Source organism: Mus caroli, chromosome 12, assembly GCF_900094665.2.
Source record: "Mus caroli chromosome 12, CAROLI_EIJ_v1.1, whole genome shotgun sequence".
In the NCBI taxonomy this organism is placed as follows: Eukaryota; Metazoa; Chordata; class Mammalia; order Rodentia; family Muridae; genus Mus; species Mus caroli.
Window position 1 is genome coordinate 26,572,675 of NC_034581.1, and position 14,089 is coordinate 26,586,763.

Below are 14,089 nucleotides of genomic sequence, written 5' to 3' on the forward strand. Positions count from 1 at the left end.
AAAAAAAAAAAAGAAAAGAAAATGTGATGATATCCTGCCTGCTCTTACCACAGGACAAAACCAGTTACTTCAGGTGATGGACAGTGTCTGTTGTAATCCTTTCTATATCTGTGTGTCTATCTAAACAACATGCCGCACACCCCAAGATATACAATACAAAGGAAACTTAATAACCTCAAGACATAAATACCGTAATTATGACAATTATGTAGACGAGGAACACTTAGCTCATATAAGTTGCGTAGCTTTTGCAAGGTTGACATGAGTGACAGCAACAAGGTTGAGAAACAAACACACCTAACTCACATAGACTGGAAATAAGTGACTCAGTTCTCCAATGTCCACGACATAAAATGTGACATGTCAAATGTTCACATTTTTCACATGCCCACATATCAGTAAAAGATCCAATGACATCCTGAGCCTTGAGAAGACAGGTTATTCTGGTTGTGAACCACAACATGAACTGGTCAAAGATTCATGGGAACTGGCAGAGGGCAGAAGACCCTAATTCAGAGGTGGAGGTCATTCTCCCTCACCACTAGCAGGACTATATCCTCCTGAAGGTAGTAGACAGAAGCATGGCCCGTAAAGATAGATACATATCTTTAAAGTATATTCGGGCAGAGGATGTTGCTAACAGAGAAAATATGATGTTTTAATGTTATTATTGTGAGCACTTCTTCTAACGTTCCTCTTTGTAAACAGGCAAATTTTGGGGTGCAGTGTGATTTGTCTTCCCTCTTAATGGTTGATGAATTCTCCCTTGTTGCTCTAGCTGCTGTGAGGAAAAGAATGTTAGATTAACAGCCTGAACACACCACAGACACTGTACCAAAGTCTGCAGCTTTGCTGATCACCCTGGCTCCTCAAAGTTGTCCATCCCAGGCTGTTGGCTGCCATGAGCCTTGCTGAACATTTTCTATCTCATTAGAGGGGCACATTTCCTATCTCATTGAACTGGCACTGGGGCAAGGCCACAATCGGTTCAAAACACAAGCCCTGATGGCTGTGATTGGTGCTAGTATTGAGAAGCCAGGAGCCTGACTGCCGAGGAAGCAGCTGACCAGTTTGAGAGCAGCTCGGCAGGAAGAAGAAATCAGATGGAAAGATGAAAAGGTGATGAGGCAGTAGAGAGCCGAGATGAAGGAAGGACAGGCTGTAAGATGTCAGAGAAGAGAACCTGTAGGCCCTGGTTGCTGGAATATTCTCATAGAACTGTCAATTCCTTAGAGTCAAGGGTCTCATACTCTAGGCTGAAGGCTGTAATATTAGTCCCTGCCAAAGGCTAAATGTTTAAAACTCCAGGCCTGGTAGGGACATTTGTAGGGCTTAGGGCCCTAATACCTGAGACTCATAGGGACTGTGACACTAAAGGGTGACACTTACTGTTGCTTCTACAAGCTTACAACTGTAGCTCATTGCTGCCAAACAGGGAAATAGAATCCACTAGAGATCTGCATCTGAAGAGCTTCTTGGGTATCCAGGAGTCCTATCTGGATACAGCAAGTGATCCCTTGGCTGGCTGATCGGTGATGCCAGTACCCTGCCCTGTCTGATGTGGACAGTCACTGGAGACTGGCTGCCCTGGTGCCTAGACCCCTGGACTGGACATTCTAGTCCTCATAGCTTGCTGATGGTAGTGGTCATTACTATGGATCAATGCCCATATCTTCCTCTGGTTTGTCCCCTTAGCTATCACACAGCCCTTCAAGAGGACTGGTCCTCCCTGCTGTTTACCTCCCTTCTGTAGCCAGCCTGCCCTATGCTCTGATCTTCGGGGCTTGGTGAGGCGTTTATCGATTGCCCAGTCAGCTGTCCCTCTGCTGCTCTCCCCAGGGAGGCACAGAACAGACTGCTCTAACTGTTGAACCTCCAATCACAGTGAAGATCTGCAGTCATTTTGTTGGGAGTACACTCCAGCTGCAGGGAGTAGGAAGGTGTTAAATGAGAGGTGTGTGTCCTTCTCTTCGCAGAAGGATATCGATTATATACTCCCATTTCGGGAACTTTGTGTTTAGCTGGCTCAGCATTCCTCATGTGACAAGCCAAGGAGGGGAGCCACGTGTCAGATTTATGTTCCCTTCAGTCCCCCGGGTGTTTGCGGAGAGGAGAATGCAGAGTCACAGTGTTGTCCTCAATAAGTCATCCTATGCCCTTTGCTTCTCAACCTGCTGCCAGGCAGAACCTAGAATATCTCAGTGTCAGCACACCGAGATGACATCACAGAGCCGAGCACAGATAATCCAGGCGAGTATATCCTGGAGCTCGTAGGCAACCATGAATCAGGAACTGACTTAGAATGCTGGAAGGGAACAGATTTGCCGCTCCAGGAGGTGGTAAGGATGTGATCCTGGCACTTTGAGTTGCCTCGAGCTTCCTACTTCCCCAGACCCACTGCCTTTCAGCAGAGAAAAGGTAAAGTAGTCTATCTACATTCTGGAAGGGAGGGAGGGAGGGGTGTGGGACCGTGGACTGTGCCAGGAAACTTGGTAAGGTAGAGCAGGTCTGCGACTCTGGCACTCAGTACCTACCTGAGACAGTAGGCACCTCCCTGCTCCCTGCCAGGTTCCTGACCTGGAACACATGCCTACATTCTCCATGTTGTTCCTGTAGCCCAACACTGAGTTCTCCATGCTAAAGAGGTGCCTAGAGACCCTGAGGGTTTAGCCAAATAAGCTCCCCTCCCTGGACACTCCTCCCTGCCAAAGGTGTTTAATCTCTGGCTCATCCTGAGAATTTGATACACACCCATTTTCCACCAGGGAACATTCAATAAATGGTATGGATAAACATGGATTGTCTTTTTCATTGAAACTGCTATGGGGAGCATGGAGAAGGCCTTTGCCTACAGAGCCGCATCCTGTCTCCCATAGAAGGCCTCACTGCAGCTACTTTCCTTAATGAGTTAAGCCAGAGCTCCCCATTTCCCCAGCCCTGGGTTTGTCTTTGTCCTCAGCCCTCAGGCTCCAACAGTCCTGACCTCGTTGCAGGCATATGGACCTATGATCCTTCATTCCAGACCCTTCTATGTGACCCCTAAGTGGCAACTGGCTTTCCAAGAGTCAGGGAACCACAACTTGGGCTTGCCACATCTTAGACTGCATTCTCCACCCGGAGTGGTGTCTCAGAGCTTTCCTAAAGCCCAGCACCTGACAGCGTCAGCAGTGTGGGGAGATTCAGGCAAACACTCCCCGTGTTTTGCCTGCCAAAGCAGCGTGTCCCACAACCCCACTGTGGGGCTGAACACGGGAACCACAGAGGGGGAGGAAGACATAGGGGGGAGAGAAGGGGAGGAGCAGCCAGGAGAATGGGAGGGAGATAGATAGATAGATAGATAGATAGATAGATAGATAGATAGAAGACCAGCTAATGAATATGTGGATATAAGTTTTGCTCTGCTAATGCATAAGTGAACGGTTGAGCTAGGAAATCTCATCTCCTTGGTCGGCTGAGGATTCTTGGTTTGAGAGAGCAGAAGAGTTGGTGGCTTCACCCCTACAGGTCCAGAAAGGGCTACTCAGTGTAACTGGTTCCCAAGATGTGCTAGGAGCTACTTCCTAGGTGGCCCATCCATGACTGAAAGCAGGTCTTATCCACACTTGTCAGCTTTTAGACTTGGCTCTACTTCCTGCTGCAGAAGCACAGACTGCAGATCACAGGCAAGGCTGCCATAATGCTGGTGTAGCCTTATGCTTCTTCTTCCTCAAATGGTGCAGTCATGGGGCCCCATGTCATCAGCTGTAGGCCCTGGACTGAGGTTGACATCAAGAAACTCTTAGGTTTATGAAATTTTCTGCCACCTCCCCCACCTCCAGGGGGTAACTCCTCTAGCTTTAAGATTCCAAGAGCATTCCACATGACTGAAAACTCTCTTTCTCTCTGATGATTCCTATCAGTTCATCTGCTCAGAGAATATTGTTTCCTCTTTCACCTTCATTTTTCCTTTAAATAGCCAGATAACAATTTGTCTCTAACTAATGTGGAATAGTGGAACAATTTTTACTTGGAATAATAGAAATTTGAAGTAAATCAGAAGATGTCAGGTAATAATTTGTACCTTGAAAGAGGCTGCAGCTTTTCACCAATTTCCAATAAAATAAGTCTGTGAAGATGTAAACCTAGTATGTTTTTGATGCTTTCTGGACAGCAAGTGAGACACCATGATGCCATGAGTAACGGTGTCTGTCACATATTTAAAAGTGTGATGACAAGGACTGGGGACATGGCTCAGCATGTAGGGCGCTGACTTCTCTTTTAGAGAAACCAGATTAGATCCCCAGCACCCACTCAGTGGTTTATAACTGTTTGTAAATGCAGCTTTAGGGGATCTGATGCTCTCTTATGCTCATTGCATGTACATCAATCTTAGACATGCATGTGGGCAACACATGCACGTACATGCGCTATAAAACATTTTTAAAATTAAAAATTAGTATGTAAAGTCAATTATTTTGGGAAACAGTGATGAGCAGGTTGAGGCTCTGGTTCTATGCTTGAGGTAGTGTCATGGTGACATTGCAGTGGCTAGGCACCAAGCCTGTGTGCACAGCACCCCTTTCTCTGTAGTGTCCTAAGGTTATTCCTGTCCAAGCTTCAGGCTCTGTCATCATGGCACCTTGAACTGTGATTAGACCTCCAGGTTTTGACTTTTGTTTTCTCTGAGTAGAGCTGTAAGAGTGAGCATTGTTATTCCTCTGTGGCCAATCACAGTGGAACCATGGATAGTCTCACATGAGCTTTAATGCCTCACTTGCAAAAGGACATCATGGTGAACACAGTCACTCACTGTCACTCACCTTTTCATGGTGTTGTAGACTGCATGGTCCACCATGAGCTGGCTTGTTTCCACAACACTGATAACATGGGACTTCATGGTCTTCCCTAGGATATAAAACACGGCACCGTAAAAACAGACCCCCAGTGCAGCAACTCTGCCAGCTTTAGCTTTCTTCTTCAAGTGGAGATGGGTGCAGTGAAAGTCATGTGGTCTTTAGAAACGATCAGCTTATTGGAACTCTTGAGCATTAACATCTATGTAAAAATGAAAAATATTGTGTAAAAGTAAACTAAATAACTGCATATTTCAGAAATTGTATCAATGAGAGAGCTTTGCAACATTTAGCCCCTGACAGAATCTGCCTTTGATACTTGATGCAAGAAGAAACAATATGATAGGAAGCTGTTGGAGAGTCTGAGGCCCTTAAGATCATAAGTTCCCAAGACCACACCAGGCTCCAATGTGGGGACAGTATGTCTACTCAGTTTCCTTCTGAATCTATGTTGCTATATCCAAATCTCATTTCCATTCCTGGAGTCAGCTGTGGTTCTGAATTTCCCAGCTGGAAAATCTAGTCTTTCTCTAGACTGGGTGGGCCTGTCTGGCCTTCTAGCAGGGAGGCTGTATGTGTGGGCTCTAGAGTCAGGATACTGTGCCATTGCTGAGTGATGTTGGTGTGGCTCTCCCTGCTCTTATGGATTGTAGGCCTATTTTGTCCACAAGGGCAGTTGGAGCAGAGCTACCAAGCACACACTGGGTGGGAGTGAGGGGGCTCAGCAGCCCTGTGAGTATGTATGGTAACTGACCACACTGGGGCCAGCTGTCAGTAAGCAGATCAACTTTACTTAGGGTGATAGAAAGCTTACAAAGTTTTGAGGGATTGAGGGTAGGAATATCTAGGATAGGTAAATGTCATTGGCTGGGAATGTAGGGCACCAGGACGTGGGGAAGCATTTCAGGAATCTCAGGTGCTGGCTGAACAGGTTTTGTCAGAAGAAATGAAATTGGTCTTATGAACTCATTGAGGCTATGTGACATTCCTCAGGTAGAGATAGGCATGGAGACCTAGAATTCTCTGAACAAGTGCAGGGAAGGAGAACACCCACTACTGAAGGGACATTATCTCCCATAATGTGACAAGCCCAGCAACTATCTGGTCATGATGGACTTTGTCCTTAATGAGCAGTTTCACCACAGCGTGAATGCGACATCCTGCTCAGTGCTCTTACTGTGAGCATGTTATTTCTTTTGTTTATAAACACATTGTAGAGCTCTCTGTGACAGGCCTGTTGAGTTCAGAGGGTCAGAAGAATGCTGGATCTCTTGTCTATGGTCCTATTTGCCACAGCCTTGGTTCTTGAGTTCTCTTCTCTTCCTCCTCTGACATCTTTGCCTCATTTGGCTTTTATTTCTCGCTTATCCTCCTCCAAATATTCATCTTCAACTTGAACTTCTTCTGTCCCCACCAGTATTCATGGCCTCTGTCATGATTTCAATAACAATGGTACTTAAAGGCTCATCTCTTTGAATGCTTGGCTCAATTAGTGGAACTATTTGGAAGGATTAATTAGGAGATTTGTCCTTGTTGGAATAGGTGTGGCCTTGTTGGAAGAGATGTGTCACTGGGGGTAGGTGTAAATGTATCAAAAGCCCACAATAGGATCAGTCTGCTGCCCCCTGCCCCTCATGAATGTCTGTTTCTCTCTCTGCCTGGAGCCTACGGGTCAGGATGTAAAGCTCTCAATGCCATGCCTATCTGCTCACCATGATAATCTTAGACTAACCCTCTAAAACTGTAAAACAAGTCCCCAATTAAATGTTTTATTTTTATAGGCATTGCCTTGGTCGTAGTCTCTCTTTGCAGCAATAGTACAATGACTAAGATGGTCTTTGACATGGTGTCTGGAGTCAAGTGGAGTTGGGGACCCTTGAAAATGTGTGTCTTTCCCTTTCACTGCCTTAATGCCTTTTGGAAAGTTCTGTACACCCCCATCACTGAGTGGGAAAAGTTATGTCTTAGACAACTCACTTCTTTTTTGTTCTTGCTGTAGGTCAGGTGGCTTTCTAAATATAGACATGCTGGGTTGTGCCTCCCCTCACAACACAAAGACCCTGATGTCCACAGAGTGAAAACCACACTCCTTTCCATAGAATATTAAGATCCTCGAAATCTACAAGGATACGGTTTAATTTTCAAAGCTCTAGGGATGGTAGCTTGATTCCCCATTACTTTAAAATGTATTACCATCTGGCACTAAAGAAATGGATTAGTGTATATAGGAGCATTCACTGCATAAGCATTAGAACCTCAGCTCAGAGCCCAATATCCAGGAAGAGAGTTTGACATGGCTGCATGCACCTTTTACTGCAATACAGCACAGAGCAGGGATGGAAAGATCACTGAGGCTTATTGGCTGCCAGTCTAGCTTCAAGTTCAGTAATCGAAACTGTCTTAGGGTAATAATGTAGAGAGTGATAGAGTAGGAACCCCGATACCCTCTTCTGGCCTCTATACACATGGGCAGAAACACCCTTACATACCTGTGTCCACTCCCTCCATCCCCTCAAGTGTCTACTTAAATTACCCAACTCATTCTCTCTTTCTTAGCAGAATAAAGACACCCTGAGTGGGATACATCAGAACAAAACAGGATCAGTTCTTCACTGTGTGCCCTGTGCACTATGAGCCTTAGGGTGCTTGACTACATAGTCTTTACCTCTTTGGTACCCAGGTGGAGGTTGAACTTAAGTAGAAGCATTATGTGAGAGCTAAATGCTTGTGTAGAACAATTACCTATGGAGAAAAATTCTGTGTGTTTTTGTGTATATGTGTGAGCGTGTGTGTGCACATGCATATGTGAGTGTCATGTGCATTTCTGGGGAATGGTAGCTGCCAGTGAACTAATATCCTATTATTGACCAACATTAAGCTGATAGTTAAATTATCACGATCATGTATTGCTTATGCTTCCATTTTGCCAAACTTTAAAGGAAGGTTGATTATTTCAAATTTTATCTTTGAACTAAAGATTTTTCTGTTGAAAAATTTCCCACAGAAACACTTCTCTGTGATCTTCCAAACTCTCTGTGGAGCTGGGTAGATTTTAAATTAATTATGTTTGGGATGACTAGAGGTGTCTCATTCATCCGCATCAGAGGAGAGAGCCTTCTCTTCTGCCCATCTTCCCTGAACTTTCTGGGGCCGAATGAATTAGACAAAGGAAGGCTACACAAGAGAAAACTGGCTGTCAGCTGACCTTCGTCTGTGTGCTTACTTCCCATGGGAGCTGCTGGGGCAGACACTTGGCGAGGAAGGAAAGAAAGAAGGGAAAGAGGGGCAGGAAGCAGGTTGTTTCTTACTAGGGAACAAGCTTCAAATAGGCAGATAAGTGGGGACTGCCTCCTGGCCGCTGGCTGGCAGCTGTGTTGTTAATGTGGGTTCCTGGATGTCTGTGGCTGCCTAGAGACCTGGAGTCTCCTTTCATTCTTCCTGGTAGGGAGTGGTGAGATACTCTGTAATGGATTTTTTGACCAGCAGGGGGAAACAGAGTGCTTCTCTGAGACCTGTGGCATTCTTTTGCATCTCAAGGTCTACCCAGCAGGCAGGTGCCCAGGCTATCTCTGACTTGTGGTTGAGGCTAGAGTCAATGATCCTAAGAATTTCAACTTGGTCTCTTCTGTTCATCTAGAACAGAAATCCAAATTCTAGAGAGTAACTTGACTTATTCCCTGTCCTGGCTTTCTATGTGTATGTCCTGAAAGTGCCATCTGCTCTGGGAGGCACACTGGCCTCTAGAATCCCACCCACCTCTTGCATATTCATAACTGGAATGCAAGAAGCCATTATACATGAAGATACCATACGCCAGGACAAAGAAACAGGCTACATACTTCCAGACATGTTCACAAATACAAAGCAAAAGAAGTGAAAGAAAGCCAATGTCTTCCTGTCCAAAGCCACAGAGGCCCCAGGCTCCCACATGCTGCCCTTGGCTGACTCTGGTCACCTGGGACTCACTCAGAGTCATGTGTGGATGGATCCTGTTTTGATGATCTCTGTTTTCAGAAATCTGGTGAACTGGAACAGAGCTGGCCAGCTTTCCTTTTAGACTCCCCCACTAGGCTGGCTTCCCAATCTCAGGATTTGCAGGCAGCTTTCCTGCTCATGCTGTTCATTTGCATCTTATTTTCTTTTCACAGCTACAACGAGCTGCTGAGTTCGCCATAAAGATAATTTCACATGGATCTTAATTTTGCACAAACACTGGAAGCCCATCTCAGTCTGTTGAGAGGGATGCGCAGCACTTCATGGAGCATGTGCTACTGAGGGTTGTCAAGAGAGGCTACGAGCAAAGTTTTCCTGCATTGATAATGGTCATGGGTATACTTTAGGAGAAAATGAAACCTTTTTTTCATTTTCAGTAGTTTATTACTGAATTTCCAGGTGCTGAGGTTCTTTTCCTCTGTGCTTTGAGGCATCTGGCTTTGCATAGTAAGTGTGTGTGTGTGTGTGTGTTGTCCCCTATAGCTTTGCTTCTCAAAGTGTCATTGATGTCCCCTAAATGCACAAAGTCATCTGTGTTGTCATTTCCCAAGTATATTTAATTTTGGTTGTAGTGAAATAGATCATATGAAAACTGTGTTTCAAATACATTTTACTGGTGACTATTTACTGTTTCAAAGGCACTGTTTACTTTTTCAGCTGATAAATGTTCTTATATTAAAGAATATAAAATTGAACCACTGTGAAACAATTTCTATTTTAGAGTCTTACAGAGTCCAGGCTGAGTTCACTCAAATGTGCTATACATCTGATGCTAGCCTTGTACGCATGATCCTCCTGCCTCAGGTGGGATTACAGGGGTGCTACTACCCCAAGCAGAACTTGAAGGGTACTAGTAGTGATTTTGATGATTTAAAAATTTTATTAAATCGAGGGCCTCACACATACCCAGCAAGTCCTCCCCGATTTCAGACGGAAGGTCCAGCCAAAGCTGACCTTGACATTGTGATTCTCCTGTTTCATCCTCTCCCATGTTTGCCAACCAATGTGTGGCATCACTACCAGCAGATTTTCTACCTAAGAAATTTACAGAGTAGATGGATAAGAAGCCAGCTTGAAAATATCCCAATGAATGGTAAAATACACTCTAAAGTGCACTATCATTATAGAAGTCATGTTGTACATTATTATATACTATTAAAATGTAAGCAAAAGAGTTGTCACTATTACAGATTTGTAAATCATGCTTTTTATCCCAACACTCTGGAGGCAGCGGTAGAAGCAGGAAGATCTATATGTTCTGCATGGTGATTTCCAGCCCGATGGGGATTACATACTGAAACCCTGTTTCAAGGACAAAACCAACACTCTGTGGGCAGAGTTACAGATGTTCCATATCCTCATTTTTGTAAAATAATATCATTTCAAAACTTTAAAGCCACACTGTGCAGATGTTTTTGTGAACAGCTCACAGGTGTAATATTGCGTTCTTGACTAGACTCGACCTCTATCTTTTCAGTCTTGCTTTATTCCTCTAGGGTCTCGATAGCTATTGAACAAAAGGAAAAAGTGATTTATTTCCTTCTGTGTGCTGAGCATCTGTCATGCTCCAGATGTTAGAAGGATTGGTACAAATGGGTATACTTAGGTTTTCTTGGAGATTTAAAATGAGAACCCCTCTTGTTTTCTTTAGTTGTCATGGAAACACAATTCCCAAGTTATTAATGCTCACCAGGAATACCTGTAGTGGTGGTCAGACTTGGAAGGGGAGTGACATGCCCATCAGAAGGAGTGCTTTACAGAGTAGACAGTGCTGATACTCAGAAGGAAAGATGGAAGGATGCTTTCTTTAGGAGCTCCTGAGCCTGGGAAGGCAGCAGGGTGACTGCAGTACAGTCATGATGTTCAGACAGAAAAATTAAACAGCATGTAGCTCCTAGCAGGAAGTAGGTCTCAATGTAGACGACGTTGCTAAGGCCCAATGGCTGGGCTGTATCTAAGAGACTGGGGGCAGCAAGTGGCCCTTCTCCAGCATCCTGACACCAGGAAGCTTCCTTCAGGGTGACTACTTGTGCTTTCTTCCCTTCTTTTTCCAGGTTCCTTTCTTTTCCTTCCCTCCCCTCCCATCCCCTTCTCTCTCTTTCCCTTTCTTCTTTCCTTTGTTTTTCTTCTTTATAGCAAAGAATGATTATGTTAATCCATATATTTCAGTAGCTTTCTTACTATAATTTCCCATACAACTAAACCAAACCTAGCTGTACCAGAGATATTTAACTTGAGATGATTTTGTAACAAAGAAACAAAAATTGTCACAACTTTTTAAAAGATATATGTACAGATAAAATGGAAATGATTTATTCTACAATCATGGAAAAATCAGTTCTTTTAAAGGAGGAATTATAATTTAATCCTTCTAAACTGAAGAATTACATTATTCTTTTTGACAAGCACAAAAGGGTCTTAACTGATCCTCAGCAACTGCACTGACATGTTTGGTTTGTTGAGTGTGAAAAACAACTTTACAAGACTAAAATCCCACATCATTTGTTACTTACCACACAAGATGTCTCTGCTTCTCAGGATAAAAGAGAGGAAAATTACAGTTCCCATAACCACCAGCGTTATTGCCATAGCTCCAAGTGTTCTCATTCTAGAGCTGAAGTGGTGGAAGAGATAATCAGAGAGTCAGCAGAGTACTGTGGGATGTACCATAAATACCCAGGCCTCTCAGGTGGGTCCTCCTAAGTCCAAGGCTGTCACTTTAGGATACTGAACCATCTTCAGGACCGGGAAGACATACTGTCAACCTGTAGTGCTAAACAGAGCTGGTCCCCAATTCATCAGAAAGGTGTAGCTAGAGGATAGGAAATGTATCTCTTCACACACATCTATGTGAAGCGAATAGCTAACATGAAGAATTCAGCACTTATAAAGATAAGTAAGTCCCTGGCAGTGGCTGCATCTTTATGGCATGAGGATTTTAATGACATGATTTCAGACGAAACAAGATCCAAAATGGATCACATCCACTTTCTAACTTTTTGTTTTCTTAGTCTTGGGCATTGAGATTCTTGAATCCTTGACTTTGTAAGAACATCCTGAGATGAACACATCATAGTAACTATGGGTCTGTAGGTGCCCTAGCACACCTGAACTGAAGCAATAGGAACGGGCACCACCAGGCTTTGTTAGGGAGAGCACCACACTGCCCAGTAATGGTCTCCCATAGACAATTTTACACATTTAATGGTATATTTCTCTCAGAAATGGGGGAAATAAAAAGTTTTACAACCTGAACGTTTTCCTTTTCTTAGCGGAAGAAGCAGGGTGTGCACCGCTGGGTGTGTTCTCTGTGGCCTTAACTTCTGAAATGTGAATCTGGATGATTTTCTGGGGACTTGATCTCCCTGTATAAATGGACTCTGTGCTCTGATGCCCACTCAAGCTTCTGGTGGGAGTGGTTCCATTCTATGTTTGTTTAGTACTGTGTTTCTGCCAAGTGCTTGTGTGTCCTGGGTGGTCAGAAAAAAAGTGTCACTCCTAGAGGACATTCAGTCTCCCTGACCTAGAAAGAAAGAGAGGGTCCGTATCCCTTATTGCTAGGAGTCTTAGCTAGGGTCACCCCCATAGGTTCCTGGGAGTTTCTCTTGTCCAACGTTTCAAGTTCATCCTAGAAATGCCTCCCCTCCACCAGTTCTCTCCCTCTGACCTCCTCATACTTGGTCTATCTTCTCCTCCTAACCACCTCTCCCAACCCAGTTCCCTCCCTCCAACTAACTAGTCCAGGTGCCTCCTGTAACTAGGCAAGACTTTCAGTGGAGGAATGGGGATACCAACTCATCACAAAACCTTTGACCCACAATTTGTCCCGCCAACAAGATGTGCAGGATAAAGACAGAGCAGAAATTGAGGGAATGGTCAACTAATGACTGACCACACTTGAGACCCCTGTGATGAGAAAGAGCCAACCACTGACACTGTTAATGATATTCTCTTATACTTGCAGACAGGAGCCTAGCATAACTGTCAGTAGAGAGGCTTCACTCAGCAGCTGATGGAAACAGATGCAGAGACCCACAGCCAAACATTAGATGGAGATTGGGGAATGTTGTACGAGGAGGAGGGGAAGAATTACAGGAGCCAGAGAGGTCAAGACACCACAAGAAAACCTATAGAAACTAATCAGGGCCCACAGGGGCTCACAGAGACTCAACTACCAACCAGAGAGCATTCATGGACCAGACTAAGCCCTTCTACACACATGTAACAGATGTCCAACTTGGTCTTCATGTGGGACCCATAAAAGCCGAAGCAGGGGCTATCTCTAACTCTGCTGCTTGCCTTTGGCTTCCTTTTGCCTAACTGGGCTGCTTTGTCTAGCCTCACTAGGAGAAGATGCATTTAGTTTCACTGCAAATTGATATGCCAAGGAAGATGTATATCCATGGGAGCCCTTTCCTTCACTGAGGAGAAAGGGAGGTGAGGGGAGAGAAGAAGGAACTGGAATCGAGCAGGGAAGAGAAGCTTCAAACTAGATGTAAAGAAAATAAATACATTAATTTTAAAAAGACAGAAAGAAGCGTAATATTCAGAGATAGAAAAAACTTATTAAACCCAACCCCTTTAATGCATGTACTTTCCTGAGATGATGAAACCAACTGATCAAGGACACACACACACACACACATACACCAGTAAAATAGAAAGCATACTTGGGAAGAAGAAATTTGGTGGGAGCTGGGTAAAGGAATGAGAGGATAATAGGATACTTTGATTAATAAACTACCATACACACATATATGAAATATATATGAGAAATTGAAACAGAATAAATAGAATAAGTAAAAGTACCACATGAAAGAGAAGATCTGAATCATCAGCTGGATTTTGTCTTCTGCTTGTCCCTAGTGGCAATAGCAACCCGGAACCTTTTGCACATCCCTGAGGTACCAGGGTCCTTCTCCTCCAAAAGTCACCGAAATACATCTACTTTTAAAAGGGTGAATAAAGAGTGTCATTCAGGAGTTAGGGAAGCAGAAAACAAGCCTGAGTAGGGCCACAAGCCTCTTCCGGTCTGACCAGCACCGGGGTAGCTAGAGCGCAGGGTCAGCTGACACCCGCCAGCTACCCACGACAACCACCACAGGATCTTAAGACTTCTGGTGAGTGGAACACAGTGTCTGCTCCAATCTTTAAACAGTGACAATGATAACAACTAACCCCAGAGATTACCAGATGGCGAAAGGTAAACGTAATAATCTTACTAACAGAAACCAAGACCACTCACCATCATCAGAACCCAGCAC

The 14,089-nt window shown here is 44.3% G+C and overlaps 1 protein-coding gene across 1 annotated transcript in view; it reads right to left on the reverse strand.

The window, feature by feature from the left end:
- Positions 1-12,147, reverse strand: part of Tpo (thyroid peroxidase) — a 69,401-nt gene extending 57,254 nt beyond the window's left edge. Inside the window, exons 1-3 of the mRNA XM_021179498.1 lie at positions 12,076-12,147; positions 11,339-11,439; positions 4,800-4,884 (exon numbers count right to left, since the gene is read on the reverse strand). Of these exons, the coding sequence (XP_021035157.1) occupies positions 4,800-4,884; positions 11,339-11,432 (179 nt within the window). The 5' untranslated portion in view covers positions 11,433-11,439; positions 12,076-12,147. The remainder of the gene's footprint in view (positions 1-4,799; positions 4,885-11,338; positions 11,440-12,075) is intronic.
- Positions 12,148-14,089: the final 1,942 nt, after the last annotated feature.